Source organism: Halichoerus grypus, chromosome 1 (assembly GCF_964656455.1).
Source record: "Halichoerus grypus chromosome 1, mHalGry1.hap1.1, whole genome shotgun sequence".
NCBI lineage: Eukaryota > Metazoa > Chordata > Mammalia > Carnivora > Phocidae > Halichoerus > Halichoerus grypus.
This window is the reverse complement of record NC_135712.1, coordinates 148,792,525-148,815,209: the sequence shown is the minus strand read 5'-3', so window position 1 is coordinate 148,815,209 and position 22,685 is coordinate 148,792,525. Positions and strand designations below refer to the sequence as shown.

General features: G+C 43.1%; 1 protein-coding gene across 3 annotated transcripts in view; it reads left to right on the top strand.

Annotated features, from left to right (window-relative positions):
- The window catches only part of ITGA9 (integrin subunit alpha 9), a 331,177-nt gene that overhangs the window by 273,672 nt on the left and 34,820 nt on the right, over nt 1-22,685 (top strand). For all 3 annotated transcript variants that reach the window (XM_036094209.2, XM_036094208.2, XM_036094211.2), the window contains 2 exons: nt 19,741-19,866; nt 21,665-21,784. In XM_036094209.2, coding sequence (XP_035950102.1) covers nt 19,741-19,866; nt 21,665-21,784 — 246 coding nt within the window. The remainder of the gene's footprint in view (nt 1-19,740; nt 19,867-21,664; nt 21,785-22,685) is intronic.

Here is a 22,685-nt window from a genome sequence, read left to right as displayed (position 1 = left end):
ACCGAGCCATAGCGTGGTCTGAGAAAAGACTGTTAATTTCCATTGCCTCCCACCCATTGGGGTTGTGCGGCGCCCTGTCGGGACACATGGACTTCTCTCTGCATAGCAAAAGTGTGGGCAAGCCACTGTGAATATGGAAGCCAAGTTGGAATAACCATGAAAGAAAGAGTGTGCAAGAGGGGAGAAATGACAGACTTCTTTAGTCTGTGTAAGACAAAATCATTGCAAATCATAAATCATTCTGGATTTCTTCTGCAAACACCGGCAGAAAAAGCACCCATTATGTGCCAGGCCCTGTAAGACAAATAAGTCACACAGCACTCCCAGAAAGTCAGTCGTGCAGGAGAGCAACCTAGAAAACGTCATTGCAATACCATGGAACAGACGCAGTCATAGGGGCATGCCCAGAACCAGGGACAGTACAAAGGTGCAAATCCCACCCTGGGAAGGGCACAGGAAATGCAGACTCTCTGAGTCAGGGCTTAAGAGGATGTGTAGTAGTTCATCGGAAGAACATGTGAAGGGGAGAACATTCCAGACAGAGGGAAAGGTCACTAGTTGTAAGTATTCAATGGAGGTAGGATCTGGTCCTCGATTCTCTGTGCCCTAGCTCTTACACAAATAGGCAAAGGTAAGCATTCTTTACACCTTCTCCAGAGTATACTGCAGTTAGATATCTGGGCAGTGTGACAGGAAGTACTACATCACAGTCATTTCCTGTGACAGTTGGTAAGTTAATCATTCCTTCTGGGGTGCATCATTTCTGTGCGCTTGTGGATCTGCTCCTTCATTTCTCCTGACTTAGAAATGGGGAAGGCCAAGCCCGCTGATACCAGAGGCTGTCTAAGCACACATGGATGTGGCCAAGAAATGACCCTGGGCTGCCGCAGAGGGCAGTGGCTTCTGTGGGCCAGACAGCCCATGCAAGGCAAGCCTTTGCTCCTTAGAGAAGGTTCCTGTTTCAAGTGAGGATATGACCTCTCACACAGCTTGATGAGAATGGGCCTGGGAAATGTAATGGCTTCACTTTGTTGTAGTCTCTCTGCACAGACGAGCCTTTTAGCAGAGCCCCTGGGCCCGGGCCTCAGAAAAACCAACTTAGCACATATGTCACAAGCTTTATGGCTTGTGGATGGGAGGCCATTGGAACTCAGATGGTCGTCCCACCGCAAAGTTATATGTAGCTATGAAACATATAAAGCAAAAGTTAAGTCTCACTCCCAAAGTATGAAGTTGAAGGGCAAGGATGGGAGGTTTGTCTCAAGACTCAATCTTTTCTTGTTGACACTGAAAACCTGTCTGTGAACAGCTTTCTGATGCTGGAAGAGGAGGCTTTGGAGTTTGGCTCTTGTAAATATGCAAGAAGGAAGAAAGTCCTAAATGACAGCTTAAAGAGAGTAAAGGGCTGGAACTATATTCTAGGTGAAAGTCCGGATCTTTCGAAGAACTCTAGTATTAATCTAGAAGAGACATTAAATAAATGTCATTCCATTCTTTGTTCCTCCTACAAAACCATCTGAAAAAGTCTACCTCTCTGGCCAGCTCTGCCCTTGCTTTTGGGCAGCAGTTCTGAAGAACTGACCTGATTCCCAGGAGGTAAAAGAGTTTGGGAATGAGGGATGATTTTCCAAGGAGACACATCAATAACTTTGCCATAGGGCACCATTTAGGGTATTGATATCAATATGATGTTAATACCAGTGTCCATTAGAAATATATCTTAGTAAATTGTAAACCCCCCCTCCCACCCACCCCATTCATGCAGGCACATCGGACAGGGCTGCCCATGATCTAATTCTGCCAAAATGAGTCAGTTGATATGGGACCCTCACTTAATTCGTGATGAGTCTATATCCCTGTAAAGGAAAGATGGACCTGATATATCAGTAACCACACAAAAGCTTAAACTTAGAAATGGAGGGCTGAATTGCTTTCCCCTGGGATGATTTGGGGAAGCTTCTTAATGAAAGTGGTGTCGGGACCATTAAATTGATCACATTTAATCAAAGAGTAAAGAATGAAGAAAATTTCTCCTGAATAACTGACAAAAAACAAATACCATTTACTGCTGTCCTGAGGCTTTAATGGCCTGTATTCATGTGCTGTCAAATTTAATCCACACAGCCTCTTCAAAGAGAGGTCATTATGCTAAGTTAAGGAACCAGGTTCAAAGACTTGCCCAGCATCACACAGCTGGTAAGCAATAGAGCTGGGTGTGTAACCAGGTCTGTCTGGCCCCAAAGCTCATGTGTTTCATACTGTATTCTACTTCACACCCCTCCGCGGAGTGCTGCCCACTTCCCACTCACCAGAGGCAGATACAGTCAATAGAACAGACAGATGATGAACAGATCGCCAAGAATCACTCACTCAATGAGGAGCACCAACCCTAGGACAGAGAGGCACCAACTGCTATCAAAAGAATAACTGGAGCACCTGGGTGGCTCAGTCAGTTAAGTATCTGCCTTTGGCTCAAGTCATGGTCCCAGGGTCCTGGGATGGAGCCCCGCATCAGGCTCCCTGCTCAGCGGGGTATCTGCTTCTCCCTCTGCCTCCCCCTCCCCCCGCCCCCGGCTTATGCTCTCTCTTTCTCACTCACTCTCTTTCTCTCAAATAAATAAATAAATAAATAAAATCTTTTTAAAAAAAAAGAAAAGAAAAGAAAAACTAATACCAGAGGGTGTAATACTGAAGCGAACAGAAGATTTTAGAATGAGCAAGATTGGTGTCTTCAGAGAGATGCAGAAACAGTTTCCATAAAATAGAATAAGCTAGCATTTTATAAATTTAAAATTTTGATCACTCAAACAAAAACCTCAGTATAAGAGCTGTGTAGTAGTGTGGATAGAAAAAAACAAAGCAGTGAGTTGGAAACTTGAGGGGTTTCCCAATAACATAGCACAAAAGGACCCTCCAAAAAAGCCAGTTAAACTTATTATTCCATTATTTTATAACAATTTGGAATGGAGATCCAAATGATCACAATATAAGAATTAGAAGGCAGGAAAAATGGAAGTGAAAGCAAGTCAAGATTCTTGTCTTATTTGTGGAAGAGTTTCTCTACCACTTAGCTCAAGACTTTGATAAAATAAAATGTTTAAATACATAAAAATTTTAATGGCTCCTTAGAAGAATAAAAATAATGTAGGACATCCAAACCACTAAAGAATTTTAAAGGAACTCATGAAGAAAAAAAAATAAATACACACACACACACGTTTATATATAATGTCAAGAATAAATCCAAACAAAATAACTATGAATGAAATAAATGCCCTAGTAAATGACAGACTGTCAGATTGGATTTTTTTAATCCAAACATAAGTTATTTATCAGAAATGCACCTTTAAAAATGACCTTAATGTATCCAAAAAAAAAAAAAAGGCAAATGCTAACAAAAAGAAAGCAAGTAAACAGGATTAATGGCAAACAAAATAGAATTGAAGCAAAAAACATCATTTAACAGGGCAAAAAAAAAAAATGCATTTCAAAATTACCAAAGACACAATCTGCTGATAATTTGTAATGTAAACAAACTTTTATGTAACCAACCACACAGCTATAAAACATATAAAGCAGTACCTGATTGAAATACAAGGAGTAATTGACAGTCACAGTCATTGCAGGAAAATTTATATACTTTCCTCAAATATCATCAGACAAGTAGGCATAAAATAATAAGTATTTAAATAATGGAACTAGCAATTGTGATCTCTTAGAGAGACAGACAGACACCAAGACAGAGTGAGTCAGCATGTCTGGATTTCAGTAGTGGTCCCCTGCTTACCAGCTTTTGGTAACCTTGAGGAAATTATCTAAACTCTCTAAGCTTATTTTCCTCATCTGTAAAATGGGCTAATACATTGTGAGGATTGAAGAAGCTAATGTATATGGAGCAATTTGTAGAGATTTTAATACATAAATAGGGAATGCACATTCTTTTTAAACATAGGCAAATATTCACAAATTACCCATGTATCACATCACAAAAGCAAACCTCAATAGAAATGTTAAAGTCAAAGCACTACAGGCCACCCTCTAAGACCACAGTGCATAAACTTGGAAGCTAACAACCAAAGTTAGACAAACAGCCAACCAAAAACATAACCACTTGGGGATATTTGAACACGATTTGAATTAACTTTTTAGATAAGAAATCAAAGAGGAAATTATGAACAAATTACAAATAAAGGACAGTGAAACTTGTTCATACCAAAACCAATGGCATGCAGACAAAACCCACACAGAGGAAAATATCATATACATAGAAAACAGGAAAGACTGAAAAAAAAGTGAACTAAATTGAAAACATAAAAGCTAGAAAAGGGACAATTAAATAAATTGGACTCTAAGAAAGTAAAGTGAAGATATTGTTAAAATGGAAGTCATGATATAGAAAAATAAAAAGAACAATAACAAAAGTATTCCACATCAATAAAACCAAAAGCTGGGGGATGGAGGCAGGGGTTTATCCAACACAACAGACAAACCTATAGCAAACTTGATCAGGAAATAAAGAGGGATGATGCCAAAAACACTAGAAATGATGAACTACAGTCATACAGAGAAGATTTTTAACTTCTATTATTTTTCACAATTTTATTCCCATAAAAAAACCTCAAAGAAATGCATGAAATGAAAAGTCTAACTAGACCAATTACCTTAGAAAAAAATGTAAAAGTAGCCAAAGACCTATACCTTTAAAAAGCACCAGGCCCAGCTAGCTATATAGGCAAGTTCTATTAAGTGGTCAAGGAATGGATAATTTCTGTGTTATAAAAACTCTTCCAGAGAGTAGAAAAAGATGAAAAACTCATCCTAGGAGACTAACATACTCTGGGTCATTAACTAGAAATGAAGAGTGGGCACTTACACAGAACAGGAAACTGCAGGCCAAACTCACTTTGAAAACAGATACAAAAGTTCTAAATAAATGTTTGCAAAGCGATTCCTGTTAGAAGAAGAACATATTCTGAGTAAAGTACAGTGTCATCCAGGAATGCTACATTGATTCTTTATGAAGACATTAACATTGTTCACTGTTAATATAAAAAGAATTAAAAAAGAATATTAAAAGAATGATCAGGATGAGGACTTCCAAAAAAGACAAAAGTTAAATTTAACATACATTTATGTTATTTTTAAAAATTTCCCGTAAGGAAGATATGGAAAGAAACTTCAACTTGACAAAAGTCCTCCATCAGAAGCCTATAGAACCTATGGGATAGAAACCTGATACTAAGATGTTAGAAGTTGTCCCACCTAAGTGAGGAGCAAGACATGAGCTCCTGCTTTTGTTTCTTTGATTTAGTAGTGTTAGAGGTCTTGATGATAAAAAGAAATGAATAACCTTTATTGTAAAAAATAAGAAACAGAAGTATCGCTGTGGCAAACAATGTTATTATCCCCTAGGAAATCTGAGATAATCAAGTGATTGAATGTGAGGCCTTGTGAATGCAGAAAGTAAAAGCTGGGGCACACTTATAAATTACCTGACCTTTGAACGCATTCCGCAAGCCACACACTGATCCACTGGCTAAGGGTGGAAGCCTTACTGGACCAAGGTGTTTATGTATGACCTCTGGCCAATCGTTGGTTGATCACTAAGTTATGTCAACCCAGGACAACCCCTAGGAAACCAGGCTTAAAAATAAAACAAGTGTAAAAATAAATATGGAGCAGAGACATCACACACTGCAGGAGAAACATACTCCACAGAATTAGTCCAAGCAAGGCACTAAACCAATAAGGAAAACAAAAAATGTGGCAACTACCACTTCCCAAAGCAGGGGTAAGAATACAGAGTTGCCACAATATCTAAAACATTCAGTTTAAAAGAATTTATGAAACATGAAGAAATCAGAACAGGGTAAACAATGTGCAGGGGGAGAAAAGGAATCAACTGAAGCTGCGTCTGAGGAACCCAGATGTTGGATTTAGTCATCAAGGACTTCAAAGCAGCTATTATAAATGTGTTTAGAGAACTAAATGAAACCATGCTTAAAGAATTAAAGGAAAGTATGATAACAATGACTCATCAGATAGAAAATATCAATAAAAGATGGAAATTGTAAAAGGAGCCAAGTAGAAATTCTGGAGTTGAAAGTAAAATTCATTAGAGGGGCTCAGTAGCAGATTTGAGCTGACAGAGAATCAGCAAACTTGAAGATAGATCAGTGCAGACCATCAAATCTGAAGAACAGAAAGAAAAAAATAATAAAGAAAAATGAGCAAAGCCTCAGAAATCTCTGAGACATCATAAAGTATATGCATAAAAATACACGTAATTGGAGTTCCAGAAGGAGAGGATAGCAAGGGGCAGAAAAAATGTCTAATGAAAGAATTAACCCCCAAACAGTGGAGTTATATAGACTCCTGTACAATAAATGATATGAAGACAATTGGCTATCCATTTGGAAAGAAATTACAGTGTAATTTGTGAATTACACTTACAAATAAGTGACAACATTAGCATCACTGGTTATCAGAGCAATGTAAAATCAAATGAAAATAAGGTCCCCACCCAGTTAAACTGGCAAAATCCAAAAGATTGTTAATATCCATCGTTGGTTAAGATGAGGAGAAATGGGCACTCTTAAATACTGTTAGTATAAAAGGCAATTTGACAGTAACTGTCAGAATTTAAAATATGAATACCAACAATTCCACTTTTAGGAACCTGTCTCAAAATTCTCACATAATATGTATCCAGCAGAAATTTCTAACTTTTTGATAGTAGATGTAGATGTCATTGTTCTCAGCATAAATGTGAGCTTTTTCTATTTTGGTGAAATAGAAAATAATATGCCACTAGGATTCTGAGAGGAAGCTGTTAGATTCAGTTAAAAAAAAAAAAAAGGAGGGGCGCCTGGGTGGCTCAGATGGTTAAGCGTCTGCCTTCAGCTCAGCTCATGATCCCAGAGTCCTGGGATCGAGTCCCGCATCGGGCTCCCTGCTCCTTGGGAGCCTGCTTCTCCCTCTGCCTCTCTCTCTCTCTCTCTGTCTCTCATGAATAAATAAATAAAATCTTTAAAAAATAAATAAATAAAAAAGGAGTAATAATAATACATTTTTATTAAGAACTTGTTATAGATGAGGCACAATACCAAGTAATTTACCTGGACAAATTCATTTAATCTTCATGAGAATTTCGCCAGGAAGCAGAGGAAGGGGGAGGTGCCAAGGTCACAGAGCTGGTAAGTGGCTAAGTTAGTGTGCACTCTTAACCACTAGACTGCACAGCCACCTGCCAAGCCTCGTGACATCTTTCTGTCTGGATGTGAGCTGTCCAGCAGCATTAGCATCACCTGGAAGTTAGAATTGTAGAAATGCAAAGTCTCGGGCTCCACCCAGAGCCGCTGAATCAGAATCTGCATTTTAACAAGATCCCCAGTGATGCATTTGCACATTAATACTGAGAAGCCCTGGCCTAAAGCATATTACTTAAATCACTCCAAGCTTCCCTTTCCCCATCTATAAAATGGTGATGACAGTCTTTGCCAGGCAAGCCTGTTGTGGGGAATCTTTTATCCACATATTCATTCATTCATCAAATGCTTTGCACCCACCATATGCCAAGCACTGGTTTTTGCTGCAGGGGAAAAAAAGCAGACAAGAACTAATAATTTCCAGCCCTCGTGTAGCTTACGTTCTGGTAGAGACAAGTAATAAGTAAAATATAATAGCGTATTACATGATGGTAAGTACTCTGGGGAAGAACAAAGGAGACAAGGGTGTGAGGATGAGAAAGTTTGTAGTTTTCAGGGGTGGTTGCTGAGACCTTCACTCAGGGTGGGGGCACTCGAGCTGTCTCAGGAGGTTGTCATGTGGTCTTTGTGTATGAAGGCCTTGGCAAGTCTGTTTCCTGGGAATTCTCTCTCCTTGCACTTAGCTCTGCTTGGTTTCTCTCCTGTGAAACCCCAGGCCCTGTGCAGTGTCCAGATTGGACATCCAGGAGCCTCTGTGTGTGTGCTCATTAGGAGTCACCCTGGGGGAGCTTTCTGCCACAAAGTGAATCACTTAGTCGCTGGCAACAGCAGGGGACAGTAACACTGGTTTTTAAAGCTGGCTGGTGGCTAAGGCACATTTTGCAGGAGAGAAGTCCTGGGTTTCATGACTTAGTTATGCTTGGAGGGTAATTGCAACAAGAAGTCTGCCCTGCAGCAAGCTTGCTGGAGGCCAGAACTTAACTTGTGCACAAGCCAGGTCTGGCACTTTAAAGCAACCCAACAAATAACCCAGAATTGAACAATTCAGGTTGTTTTTTTTTTTTTCAATGTCTATTACTTTCCTCCATAGTGAACACATGTTTCTTTTATTCCCCCACCTTCTACCTCAACTTTTCTGTAGAAATTCGAGGGCTTTTCTTATATAACCCCAGCACTCATCCTGGGAGGGAGGTTCCTGCTAACAAGAATTCAAGGCTTAGAAACCCTCCCCAGGATGCAGAGTCCATGGGTGATGTGCCTTCTTTTCCTTGAGGAACTGGTTTGCCTTTTGAGAACTTGGTGCCTTCTACTCATATTAACTTATCTGTGTAACTCTCAGAGACACCCCTGGGGTTCTCTTTAAAAAGATTAGCAAGGAGATTTTTTTTCTTTTGAGGGTGGGGGGACGGAGAGAGAAAATCTTAAGCAGCCTCCATGCCCAGCACGGAGCTCAATCTCATGACCCTGAGATCATGACCTGAGCTGAAATCAGGAGTTGTACACTTAACCGACTGAGTCACCCAGGTGCCCCAACAAGGAGATCTTAATGGTCAAAACTATGTGGTCTAAAACCCAGCATGACCTCCCATCCACCTTTCCAGGCCATTGCCTCTAATATCCTCTGCGTCTGACCTTGTCCTCCAGCCACTCTGGACTGTGAAGGCTACTGATCCACCCACTATGCACTTCCCTGGGCTTCCTGACCTCCTGGTTTCTTCCTTCCCTCTGGCTATGGAAAGCCCACTCATTCCTCAAGACCTAATTCTCACACATCCTCTCTTCCATCATGCCCTTTCCTGGGTAGTCCTGCCTCAGGCCCTTTGCACCTGCCTCTTCTGAGAGCACCCTTCCCCCAGATCTTTGCATGGCCAGCTCCTTCTCATAGTGTGGGTCTGAGCCCCAAGTTCATCTTTTCACTGAGGTCTTCCCTGACCACCTGAGCTAATGTTGCAAACTTCCATCACCTCAATCCCATTTCTCTGTGTTATTTTCTTCATAGCACTTGCCACTGTCTGAAATTACTATTTTTCATTGTATGTCTTCTTCCACAAGATTGAGAACACCATGACAGGAAAGTCATGGCTGCCTTGTTTCCTGTGTCTCCCCAGCTATGGTGCCCCGACCACAGTATGTGCTCAGATAAATGAAAGAATTGGCCACGCCCACGCTATTGAAATCAACGCAAGTATTTCTTTCTGCCTTAGCGTAGGGTGTGTGTCCTTACACACCGGCACACCCCGCAGCACATCTTTTGAGCACCTCATATGTCTTTTAGGGACTCAGCAGATTTGCACTGAGTTGAAATCCCATGTCTAGATGTTTTGGCAACTTCCCTTAACCCACAGCAGAGGTTGCCTTAATTTAATGTGGGAATAAGTAAAAAGGTAAAACTTTGAAAGAAGGGGCTGAATCACGTAAGAGAAATGAAGGCTTCTAAGAGCAAACTTGAACTCCACAAATTTTGGTCAGAGACTTCATGAAAACATTCTCCTTCTCTCTCTCTCTCTCTCTCTCTCTCTCTCTCTCACACACACACACACACACACACAGAATCAAGTCCACTGATCTCAGCAATGGCCTCAAACCATTTTTTTTTTTCTTTTTCTTCCTTCTGCATATGTCTGAATGTGAGCTGAATAGTCAAGTTCCTGAAATGAGTCAGGATTAGGTTGGCTTCAGTTTTTTTTTTTTTCTCAACAGAAGCCAAGCACTTAAAAGTGGGGAGATGGCTGATTGAATTTTGGAGAGAGAGTTACGTTCCTGGGCTCTTGGGTCAATTTTAGTTTTGGCTAGAGGGAGAAAGTGTGTGTTTCTTTGCACAGCTTACATTCAACACACACCCTCTGGAAGGTGGGGATAAGGTTCAGCCTGGGCTGTCCGTGCACAGTGTGGTCCAGAGGCTGCCCTCTAACCCATGTGGACAGAGTGCATGAATCAAGCCAGCAGTGACATCTCCCTGCTGACTGAGGGCGCCAGCTTATCAAGGAGCCCGGGGTCCTGTGCTCACTGCCGGCTGCTGTGACATCTGGAAGCATTAACGCTTCGTCGCCGGCATGTGGGCCAGTTGGAATGCCCATGCTTCGGTGCACGGTTCTGGTCCCCGACATGGATAAGCCTTAAAAGTCAGTGATTATGCCGTTTACCTCCCTTCATTCCTTAAAAGCAACATGACACAGAGCCCAGTTGTTGCTGGGTGAGGGGTTGTTACTGAAGTTGCTAACAGGAAATCTCACTGAGGATAAACAGAGCTCATCGCTCCTTGCCCAGAAACACGTGGTTCTCATTTAACCTGCCCAGGACTCATTGTGGATGCTTCAGAAGCACAAAAACAGGAAAACTCCTCTCTCTGACATACACACCATGTTTCTTCTGACCAAAAGGAACTTTCTTGACCTTGTTAGATGCCGAAAAGTGGTTCTCTCCCCAGCTGTCCAGGAGTGCAGCTTCATTCACTTCTCCTTAATGATCCAAACTGAGGAGCGACAGCATACTTTAGACCTCTCGTGAAATCTTGAAACTTTAGACCTAAGGTTACTCTTTTAACTGCTCTGAAGTATGTACTCTCAGAAAGTTGTGCGGGAGGTTAGACAGATGGCTACACGTGAGACAGCAATCAGAAAACAATTGTTCTTTTATTTTATTTTATTTATTTGAGAGAGAGAGCGCTTGCATGTGAGCAGGGGAAAGGGCAGAGGGAGAAAGAGAATCTCAAGGAGACTCCACGCAGAGCGTGGAGCTGGACACGGGGCTCGATCTCATGACCCGGAGATCATGACCTTAGCTGAAACCAAGAGTCGGACAGACGCTCAACCGACTGAGCCACCCAGGTGCCCCTTTACTTTTTGATAAAGGGATAACTATAAAGTGATACATCTCATAAATGCAACAATAACTCAGTGAATCACTAGGTGCGTTACTTTATCCTTTAATGTAAGATGGAGAGGAACTTTGTTCTTTGCCATAAGCTAGGTCGAAGCTAGACCCAGAATCTAAATTAACTGATACAGTTCCAAGGGCTGTGTTGTGTCCCCTGGTGGCAGCCTGCCTGTGTGTGTGTCTCTCTCTCTCAACTTTCCAGCAGGCTGGCCCGCCACACCCAGAGGAAAAGGGGGGCGGGTAGTGGGGAGGGCATGCCATTGTTTTCACCAAACCCTAGAGCTGCTGAAGGGGAAAAATCATTGGCTTTTATCATTAAGAAGTGAAATATTTTATGCAATAATGGCAGACTCATACAGAGGTCAGGATTGTACAATGGATTATGCTCTCCCTTTCCTCTGGAAGATTGATTCTGAGGCTTTGCCCCTTTATTTCCTGTTTCAGTTTTGGTCTCAGTAACACCCTGACCTTTCACAGTGGTGGTGGCCTTAAGGGATGGGGGAGGGGGAGAGAGGAAGCAAGCATTTTATTTAGAAGATAATTTTCAGTTTGAAAGAGAGGCGACATCTCAAGGGAAAGTTACAATCTTTTCAGGCTTTTTTAAGTTACTGGCTTTGCCCGTCTGGAAATTAAATGACCCCAGGTCATTCTTAAACTCCTTGCTCCTCCTGCTCCATCCCCCAACTCTGCCCGGTTTGGAGGCCTGCTGTTGTTTATGGACGACTGCTCTGCTCTCATTTACCTTTTTCAGTTCAGAAACCGAGCATGCTCTTCATTTGGGGATCGAGGTGGGGAGGGACTGGCCAAAGCCAGAGAGCCTCCTGTTAATTTACCTCGTATCGTTGTGAGCTCCAAAGTGTCTTGCCTTTTGTTTGTATGAACACATTGGAGTCTCTAGCTACACACAGAGGTAACTATCAGAAAATCAGAACTTGCTGAACTGATAAACAAGGAGCCCTTTTCACAAAGCGAAAGAACCCGTGCTCCAGGAGGGTCTACCAGAGGACGCCTTTGAGAACTCCTTCCTTTACATGAAATGATGCATGCACACAAAAATTGTGTGTTCGACCTTTCAGATACATTAGTAACCTAAAGCTAGGCGTACCCATTAGGGGGAAGTACCCAGGATTGTTACTGGTTTCTCTGCCCTTATGTTAAGTAGTGCCGTTCCAGGGGAAAAATCAGAGTGAGGGAATGGAACCTTGGAGCAGCCGCCCCTACTGAGTTATTCTGGGTCTGTATTATTACAAAGACTCGAAATGACATGACATACATAAAAATATTTGTTTTAGGATTTATTAGTAAAATGTTATCCTCTTTCCCCATTTTTTGGTCAATACCAAGAAACAATAGTGAATCAGAGCAATGTGATTTAATGTAAGTCATAACCTAAGGAGCTCTGTAAGACTGGAAGAGACTTTATCACAGTTTTATATTTTGCTGAATGGAAAATATGTATTTTATTTATCTTTCTGTGAGTAAACATCTTAGGTCAGCCGAATTAGCCAGTTGGTACAATTTCTCATTTTATGAGTATTGGTTTTTTTTTTTTTTAAAGATTTTATTTATTTATACGACACAGAGAGAGAGACAGCGAGAGAGGGAACACAAGCGGGGGAGTGGGAGAGAGAGAAGCAGGCTCCCTGCTGAGCAGGGAGCCCAATGCGGGGCTCGATCCCAGGACCCTGGGATCATGACCTGAGCCGAAGGCAGACGCTTAATGACTGAGCCACCCAGGCGCCCCTATGAGTATTGTTTTTATTTAAAACTTTAAATATCACCAAAATTACTATTGTAATTTTGTAACTATTGTAAGTGTTCGGCCTCCTGTGGGAGAAGGGGGCTTATTATCTTCTGATACTCAGTTCCCAGATGAGGCAGTAGGTAATTGAATTAGCAAAGCAGGCATTCAGAACATTGTCTGGGTTTTCAAACTCAAGGGGCATGTGAATCTAGAGAAGCAGGTGGCAAGTCAGGGGACAGGTCCTGTTGACCCAGTTGCCATCAGCTGTGATGGGTGGAATACCAGATGGAAAAGTGGCCCAGGGATGTAACAGAGGACATAGAGTCAGTGATTAACAGATAAATGGTAGTTAACATGAAACACATGTTATTCAAAAATGAACCTGTGCCCTCTTTAATTTAAAAACATAGTTTTTAAATCAAACTTCCCCTAAGACCCACATTGGTGAAGACTCCAAGCATTGTTCATGGGGTAGTGCTTGTTGTCAGTTTATTCCCCTAATTGAATCCCCCATTTCTCTTCTGTTGGCTGTGTACTGTGTTCAAGGCAGTCCATCAATCCAGGGACACTTCGGTGACCTCTCCCAGCCCTGGACCCCAGCCAGCTGGAGGATGATCACGGAATGCGGCTGATGCTGGTAGAAAGGAGACGTCTGGGCCTCAGCCTGTTAAACACATACCAGTAATAGCACATGCTCCAGGTGAAGAGTGGTTCCTTCACTCTGAGACATGTTCATTGCCATCTGGGTAGCTGCCCACCCCACTCCCAATCTAAGATTTGCCTGTAAGACCCTCCTCTTTGTCCAGGCCCACCTCTCCTGCCTCCTTTCTGACCACCATTACCCAACCATTCATCTGATGCCTGAGCCATGTTGAACTCTTAGGCTCTCTCTAGATCAAGTCTACTGTTCGAACCTCTGTGCTTTCGCAGATGCTGTTCCTCCCTGCCTGGAATTACCTTCCCTTTCTCGCTTTGCTCTCTGAAAGTTCTCTTTACCTTCCAGGATCCATGAGAAGCGCCACCTCCCGAGTCCAGAGTGCAGATCACGACAAGCCAACTGCTGGGGGAGGGAGAAATTTGTAGAGAAGAGTCATGGTGATAGCAGGGCCGCTGCTCTGAGGGCTGTGAGCGGGCGGACAGTGGGATGAGGGTCCGGGTGTGTGGGGGACAGAGGCTGCGCAGCCTGGGCCCAGGGAAGGTGGACCAGGAACGGGGCGTCCGGGAAGGGCTTCAGAGGTGTGCTCCTTCCACAGTCGAAGCATCTAGGTACATGATTGGCTACTTACCCTCTCTGGGCCTCAGTCTTGTCATCAGTAAAATGGGTGAAAATTAAGGAGACCAGATGTCCCAGTTTGCCTGGCACATCCCTGATATTGGTCTCTATCTTACTAGTCTGTCTGGTTGACTCCCCCACTCCACTCTCAAAAATGTCCTGGTTTGGACAGTAAATAGTATGGTCACCTTACTGATTTATGCGTATTCTCTATGCATGGGTACTATAAAGATACAGTGCATGCCATAGCTCTTAGATTGGTACCAATGTTAGCTAGTATTATTCCCGTTTATATCTGAGCTCCGTACAGGGATGGGGCCTTAAGCAGTTGGAATTGGTTTCCAGGGTGATACACTTGGGGAATGAGACCCAGAAAACAGATCGAAGGACTTCTCAGTCCCTCCAGTCTTCAGGCCCAGGGACAAAGACTGCATTAGGGCTGCTCTGTTCTGGGACCTCAGGGAAGACCTGTGTCCTCTCTCTAATTCTAGGTCAGCAGACAACTCTGAGGTACCTTATGCAGGCCCCTATCCCCAGACCCCAACATGGAAATGCTTTGTTTTCCTCCAGCCCCTTTACCAGACTACCACAACCCAGAAAGTCTTTAGTTAAAGCTCTAGATGTTCCTTTGACTTATAACACGCAAAAGGTGGATTCTCTTTCGTGGCATCATACCCGTGGAATCGCCCTGATTCATACTTTGAACCCAGTATTTTATGAAGCGAGATTTTGCCAGGCCACCTAGAGTGTACCAAGCACTTTGTCCTCGGATAGGCCTGGCACCTTGGTGGCTTCTGACCGTGAACCCTCCTGACCGAGGCTGACCTGGACCCTGCCACCAAGTGGTGTCCACATCTTCTTGGGCTCCTGACAATTTCCCAAATCACCACCGTCTCTCCCTTTCCGACTTGCACAATGTTTTCTTTGGGGTCAGGACAAGGGGAGTGGGGGAGACCAAAAGCCAGCAGAAAACCCTCAATAGCTGCCTTCGCAGAATCCAGCCTTGACACTGTGTCCTGCATCCTCTTGTCCTTTGTGTGTGTATCTGGTGAAGTCCTTTTATTCACATTCCAATAGACATGGACCTCTTCCAGCTCCCGGAGGTCCTGGAAGATAAGCAGCCATGTCATGGGAAGCATTTGGACTCGGATGGTCTGGAAAATTGATGAGAAGTGAGTGGGTAGAGACGAGCAGGGGGCAATGGCCACAGAGCCCTTGGCCAGCCACAGAAATGAAGCTGTTGGACATGAGCACTGTGGTGTTTGGATTGTCTGCAATGGGAGAAGAAAACAGTACTTCCCCCTTGATTTTAGGCAAAGAAGGTGACTAGAACCAAGCAGGGGCTGATCAACAATTGCTTAGCTACGTAATGTGAGATTGGGTGGCCCCGTGCTCTTACAAAATGCACAGATAGTCCTCGAAGTAGGAATTAGCAGGTGAGGACCACCTTAGTGGCCATCTAGGCCACCATCCTCATTTTACACGAGGCAGCTGAGGCCCTGGAGACCCGAGCTGGCACAGCTCTCGGGAGGCAGAGCTGGGGCTGGCTCCTGGACTGTCGAGGGCTCATCAAGACCACCTGTGCCACGGGATTCCTTCACCGCATGCTTCTTGCTGCCAACAGGCAGTCACATGACCTTGGACGGGTCCTGGAACTCGGGGGCTCTGGTTCTTTATCTGTCAGCTGAGGCCAAGGAACTGCGTGATCTGCAGGCTGCCTCCCAGAAACCACATTCCAGGATGCTCTGTCCCCCTTCCAACCCAAGACAGCCTTGAGGAGCCTGGCCCCCCAGCCAGCGGATACTTTTATCTCCCACGCTCTGGCCAGGAGTTGTTTTTCTGGCCACAGTGGCAGAAATGGGTCAGGATGGAGGATTCTGGGCTTCCTAGGCTTCTAGGCTAGTGCTCCCTTCCTTTTGGCCTAGGTGGGAACAAGAAGGTCTGGTTTCCCTCCACCTCTGCCAGTCCGTGACTCCCGCCCCAGCCCCGTCCTCAGCCTCTATACCTGAGAGACAGGAAAATGGTTATAAGCACCAACTCTGGAGCTGGATGGCCTGCTAACTGGGGGACCTCAGGTAGTCATCTGGTCTCCCCTTGCCCCTCCGTTTCTCCATCTGTAAAATGGAGATAGTAACAGCACTCACCTCCAGGGGGCAAGGGCTGCATGAGCTCGTATGTGTAAAGCACTCAGAACCTGCATACAGTAAGGGCCGCGCACATGTTGGGTGTTACTGCGACTGTCGCATACATATCTATCCAACATAGAAAACTCCTTCCCTTCCATGACCTGGCCAGGGTCTGAGCTGCTCAATTCTAGCTGAGGGAGCGTCTGCAGCAGGATTAGTGGGTCGGAATCAGACTCATGCAACACCAGGCAACCTTCAATCTCCCCTTGAAAGAGGACCACCCTGAACCTCACAGAAAAATGTTGTTTCCCCCCCGATTGATGTGATGCCCGTGTAACCACAGTCGGGAGCACAACTGGCTGAGATTTTCATTCACCACAGACTCAGTCTCCACTTCCCTTCTCCAGATTCCACTGGGGCAGATCAAATGTCACATGGGATCACATCACATCACGGTCGGCACCCTGTTCACTGGCCCCCGAGACTCCAGGGGAAAGAGGAGAGGGAAGCTCTGAGCCATGTGTCTGCCCCTGCCTGGCACGCACTGAGGCTTCAGCCACTGCTCACCCCCTTGCCCTGCCATTCCCAGCTTCCTGCCAGTCTGTGTGGGGGTCTTCACGGCGCCAGGCTCCTCACACCCCAAGTTAGCAAAACTGGCTGAGTTGGGGCTCCATTCCCACACTTCCTCTCCCAGCCTGGAGACCCAAAGCACCAATTTGCAGAGCCAGGAGGAACTCTGCCCCCATCCCTGATTTTAATTAAGGACGAATGCATCCTGCAAGACTCAGAGATTCTGTTTCTCTAAACCCAGACCAATGTGTTTGTGTGGCCAGGCCCAGTCATCTCAACAGAGGAATGTGCACACCCCAGGCCTGCAGAAGTACCATTTTTCCAGTAGCCTTTCAGCAGATGTCCACCTCAGAAGACAAAGAGGGAAAGTGGAGGATGCTTCAGAGCGAAAAATGATTGGAATTAAGAACATGAGGACAACACATTCAAGTTCTCAAATGCTTGATGAACGAAATGTTTTCTATCCACGATGTGCCCTATGTGCCTAAATAGAGGGTAACCCCCAAATAACATAATCCCCACTTCCCTGATGAGGTACATTTAATGGTTTTTTGGCCGACTTAGTAAGAGTGAGAAGTGTGGTTGCCTTGAAGGTAGGGGATGGGAATGGACTGGAAAGAGGCCAGAGGGAACTTTCTGGAGTGAGTGACAGATTCTGTACCTTCATTGGGGTGGTGGTGATGTGGGTGATTTCATTTGTCAGATTTCATCAGACTATACCCTTAAGATCTGTGCATGTTTGTGAATGTAAATTTTACCTCAATAGAAGAAGTTAGAAACGGAATGAAATAATATCTACTTATAATATTTAACCTAACCATGCAATTGCATACTTAAAATTGTATAAGAATAATATATTAATTTATATTACTCTTTCCATTCACACGTCTCCTGAAATGATTTTATGCAAATGTATCTCCTTTGAGATCAGCGTCTATCACGACGAAGCTACTTTTTAGTCGTTTTCCAGAGCATATCATCTCAAATTTGTCTAATTAATTTGAAATGCAGTATATTTTGAATCCAAGCTTCTTGCTGAAATTTTATGGCGAAACACAAGTGCTCGTTTGCATAACATTGCAACAGTCTTTCTCATTTGTCTTGTGATTATGCATGATCCTCACTACATAAGTGACCTGTGTTTTGCTTTCTAAAATGAGCTTTAAAATATTTAGCACAGTTTGACACACTTGCACCCGAGGAATAATCCCCAAATCTGTGTTAAATCTCATTTCCTCCTTCCCATTAATTCCCTCTCGTAACCTCTAAAAGCGGCCAAAACCAATATTGATTGAGACCATTTCAGGCTGATGTGTCTTCCCAGATTTTGTGGTTCAAATAAAGTAATTGAGGGGCGCCTGGGTGGCTCAGTCAGTTAAGCGTCTGCTTTCGGCTCAGGTCGTGATCCCAGGGTCCTGGGGTAGAGCCCTGCATCAGACTCCCTCCTCAGCAGGGAGTCTGCTTCCCCCTCTCCTGCTCACCCTGCTTGTGCTCTCTCTTTCTCTCTCTCAACCCTCTCTCTCACAAATAAATAAAATCTTTAAAAAAAAAATAAAGTAATTGAGACAGTCCCAAATTATAAGATATTCTTAAAGAATAATAAATCCTAAACTATGAGAGATTGGTAAAGGCAACTCTCTCTTTTTTAATAATTAATTTGAGGAAAGAGACCTTCATCTTATTTGTTTTTAGGCATATATAGTAAATCCTGGTGTATGTGTTTATTAGAGCAAAGAAAAAATCGAGATTAATGCAGCAAATTTTGGGGGGTCTTATTTTATAGTTCATTATGAAAAGATTAGCACTGTTGACTTAAGTTAGAAGTTTCTTTATGTAAAAGTTTTAAGTTTTGCTCCCTACCGTGAATGAGAAGCTGAAACATTCTTGAATAAATTCAAACACACTATATTTTCCTCAAGGGCATTAAAAATAAGAGTGTTTGATTTAAACAGATGATTCTGGTTAGAAATGGGATTATAAACACCATCCTAAATTATGAATTACTAATTACGACTTTTACCACTTGACCTTCAGTTCTGTCTAGTCCTCAGCTACAACCAGTGTGGTGTGATGATGTATATAAGAAGTCTTGGTTTTTTCAGCATTTCCTCAAAAATAGTGTTGCCCTCAAAGAAACCAACATGGGAGACCATAAACTATTGTTTCAGTGTGTTTTGTTTTTACTGTTGCTGTTGCTCAGCATGGTTGCTACTGCCATCAGAAGCAAAATTAGATAACTCACCAAGAGCTCACGGGCATATAAGCTCCTGTATGGCTCAGTGGGGTGGCTGCCCAACTTGTCTTTTTGTTGTTGTTGTTGTTGTTTTTAGCAGAACGCTCATTTTAAGTGACATTATATGTAGCTGTGGCTCTAGTTGGAGCAGAGAATGGGGCCCAGAGGGGTCCTGCTAGATGCCTCTTCTCCTCTCTGGGGAGATGACTGTGGGGTTTTATAGCACCCTGGGAGTCCTATGGAACACAGTTTGAAAACCTCTGGCAGTGGACCGCGCGTGAGGGCTTGGTCTCAGAAGACCTGGGTTCTGGACTCTGTGATTGTTGGCCAGTGACTTAACCTGAGTCTCCGTTTCCTCATCCAGACAAAGAGCATGAAAGCTCACCTCAGAGAGTAGCTACGAGGAGGTTTATAAATGTGCTTTAGAAACCGTGAAGTGTAGGGTTTGTTTTGTTCCTTAAGTCTTACTGTCTCCTAGTCACATCTCATTTGCATGTTGTGTACCATCTCATCTCAATTATTTAAGGACTTAGGATTGTCTGGCGTGGTTGAGGCTACTACTCTGCCCTTCAGCTTTGCAGCCATATTGTCCACTGGAGAATGGACAAGGGGAAAGTGCGGACATTGTTATCACCCCTGCAACAAGGGATTCCAGGCTCAGGATTCATTCTTGGGACAGACCACTCTGACAGATTTCTTTTCACTTTCAGGTGAGCCAAGAGAAGGGAAACTGTTCTTTCCAGAAAAACCCAACCCCCTGCATCATCCCTCAAGAGCAAGAAAATATCTTCCATACAATATTTGCCTTTTTCACAAAGTCTGGAAGAAAAGTCTTGGTAAGGATTTGCTTACTAGTTGGGTTAACATGGGTGGTCCTCACTAGGAACGCAAGTCTGAGATGAGAGGCCAGTTTTCTATTTGGCATTTATTATTTCCCAAATCTGGTTTTAATCAATTGGCATATAAAGTCACAAGGACTGTGGTCAACTCCTATTTTTCAGCCTGAGGTTTCAATCAAAGTGTTAAATTTACATTCCAAATTCCATTGCCTGGCAAAGGGAAAACCTTCGCAACCCACCAAGCACAAAGTAAAACATTTCTCCAACTAGTATGAGTCTAATCAAGAGTGATGGTTCTCCTACAAACACTGTGGAAAACTCTTGGGCAGGATCCACTGAAACTAAACATCTCTGTACCCTGTGACCCAGCACTTCCATTCCCAGGTATATCCCCAAGAGAAATGAGTATTTATGTCCTCCGAAAGACGTGGATAAGAATGTTTATGGTAATCTTATAACTAAAAGCTGGGAACAGTCCAGATCCCCAACAACAGAAGAATGGGTAGACAATTGTGGTGTAGCCACACATGGGAATATTACAGAGTAACGAACAATTCTACCAAACATAGCAACATGAATGAACCTCACAGACATAATAAGGCCTGAAAGAAGCTGGAGCCAAAGCACACATAATATTTCACTTACATGAAGTTCAGAAACAACAAGACTAGCAGTGGTATTGGAGGTCAGGATGGTAGTTACTCTTGAAGGAATATCAAAAGGGATGGGGGCATGAGGGAACCTGCTTAAGTACCGCAAATGTTCTATATCTTGATCTGGGTATAAACATGTAAAATATATCAAGATGGACCCTTAAGATTTAATTCTGTCTACTATATGTAAGTTATACCTCCATTGTTTTAAAAGTGAGGGTATTGAAGATGGAATTGTGTGCTTTGCCGAAGCCTCCTTTCCCCCATATATTTGGTTACATCTCTCTAGCTCCTTATTTCAGGCTGGGCACATCTCCCTCACATTTTTTTTCTCTTTTTTTCCTGAAAGAGAAAGTAGGGCTGTTTGCCACTTGGGAATATGGGGGTGTTTTTTTGGTTTTGACGGGGTTTTTTTTGTTTTGTTTTTTGTTTTTTTTGTTTTTACTTACCTAGTGCTGATGATACAACTATTTTTAAAAGCCCTTAGAATTGTTAGGTACATTGATATCTAGTGGTTTGACAGACACAACTCTGTATATGACTGACAGTCTTACCCCACCCTTGAAACCCTCCCAAACATCTTTTGGAAGAATTCCTCTTTTATAACTTTAATTTGGAATTTAGGTTTCTGTTGGTGACTCACATATTTGCTTGGTCAAACCTGTGCTTTTCTTTACTCATATGTTTTCATCAATCCTATGACTTCTCCGCCCTCTTATTTGTTCTACCTGAAAAGAGCACGAAAGTATGTTTGCCACCATACAGACAAAAATTACATAATGTAGGAAACACATCTTTGTCCGGAACTCGTAAGAAAAATGCTTTTGGAATATGTAAATGTGTTTGTTTTTGAAAAACAATTATTTCTCCTTGTGAAATCCAATTTTTTGGTAGGGTAAACCAGTGGATGGCTTTTTCCCATTTGCTTGACAAAAGTATGTTCTGGTGCCTGCTGGGCAGGAAATCCCTCTATTGCCCTCTGGTGGCAAGAAGGAATGATTGCACCTTGTTATGGAATTCCTCGGCCTGGGATTGTCTTAGTGACCAGAATAGAACCTCATGGAGCCCTCTGCGCCATAAACTGCTGTGCGTTTGTCTTTGTTTTTAATACCATTTGACAGTTCTCTTATTTTTCTTTTCAGGACTGTGAAAAACTAGGAATTTCTTGCCTAACAATGCACTGTAACCTTAGTGCGCTTGCTAAAGAAGAAAGTCGTACTATAGACATTTACATGCTGCTGAACACAGAAATATTGAAGAAGGTAATACCTGGGGAACTGCACTCTTTGGGTTCATTTAAAAGCATTGGAGTGGGTTTTCTCAGAACTCTGCCTGCCCCTTTTAAAACTTTTCTGGTAAGTGCCATTGGTAATTTGCTGCTAGAGGATGCTGGGGGTGGGGGATACCAGACCCTTGCTATTCCAAGTGTGCTCTGAGGACCAGCAGTATCCGTATCACCTGGGAACTTATTAGAAATGCAGAATTTAAAAAAAAAAAATATGCAGGCTCTTGGGCTCTATGACCCAGACTTACTGAATCAGCATCTTCATTTTAATAAGCTCCCCAGGTGTTTTGTTTGCACATTTAAGTTTTTCAGACTTTAGCTTGCATCAGAATCACCTGGAGACCTTGTTAAAATGCAAATTCCTGGGGGTGGAGTTTGAGATTCTGTGTTTCTGACAAGCTCCCACGTGATGCCCTGATGCCCGTACTGCTGCTCTCAGGACCCCGTTCTAGATCAGTGGTTGATAGACCTTTTCTGTAAAAGGCCAGTAGTAAATATTTCAGTCTTTACAGGCCTTTACAATCTCTTGCCACAGCTCAGCTTTGCCACTGCATTGTGAAAGCAGCCATAGACGATCCACAAATGAGTGGGCGTGTTTCACGTGGGCTGTGTTCCAATAAAACTTTATTTACAAAAACAGGCAAAGGGCCAGATTTGACCCCTGGGTGGTAGTTTGCCAGTCCTTTGTTTGGACGACACCTTATTTCAGAGAAGTCCAACTTTTGAATTCCAGGTGACTTTGCTATTATGAGTTTATCATGTCAAAAGTGGCTCATTTAAAAATATCTCAGTCAGTGAATTAGTGGTTCTTAAAAAAATGTCAGACAAATTCACTGATTTATTTTAACATAAGAGCTGCTGAGTATGAAAGGCCACAT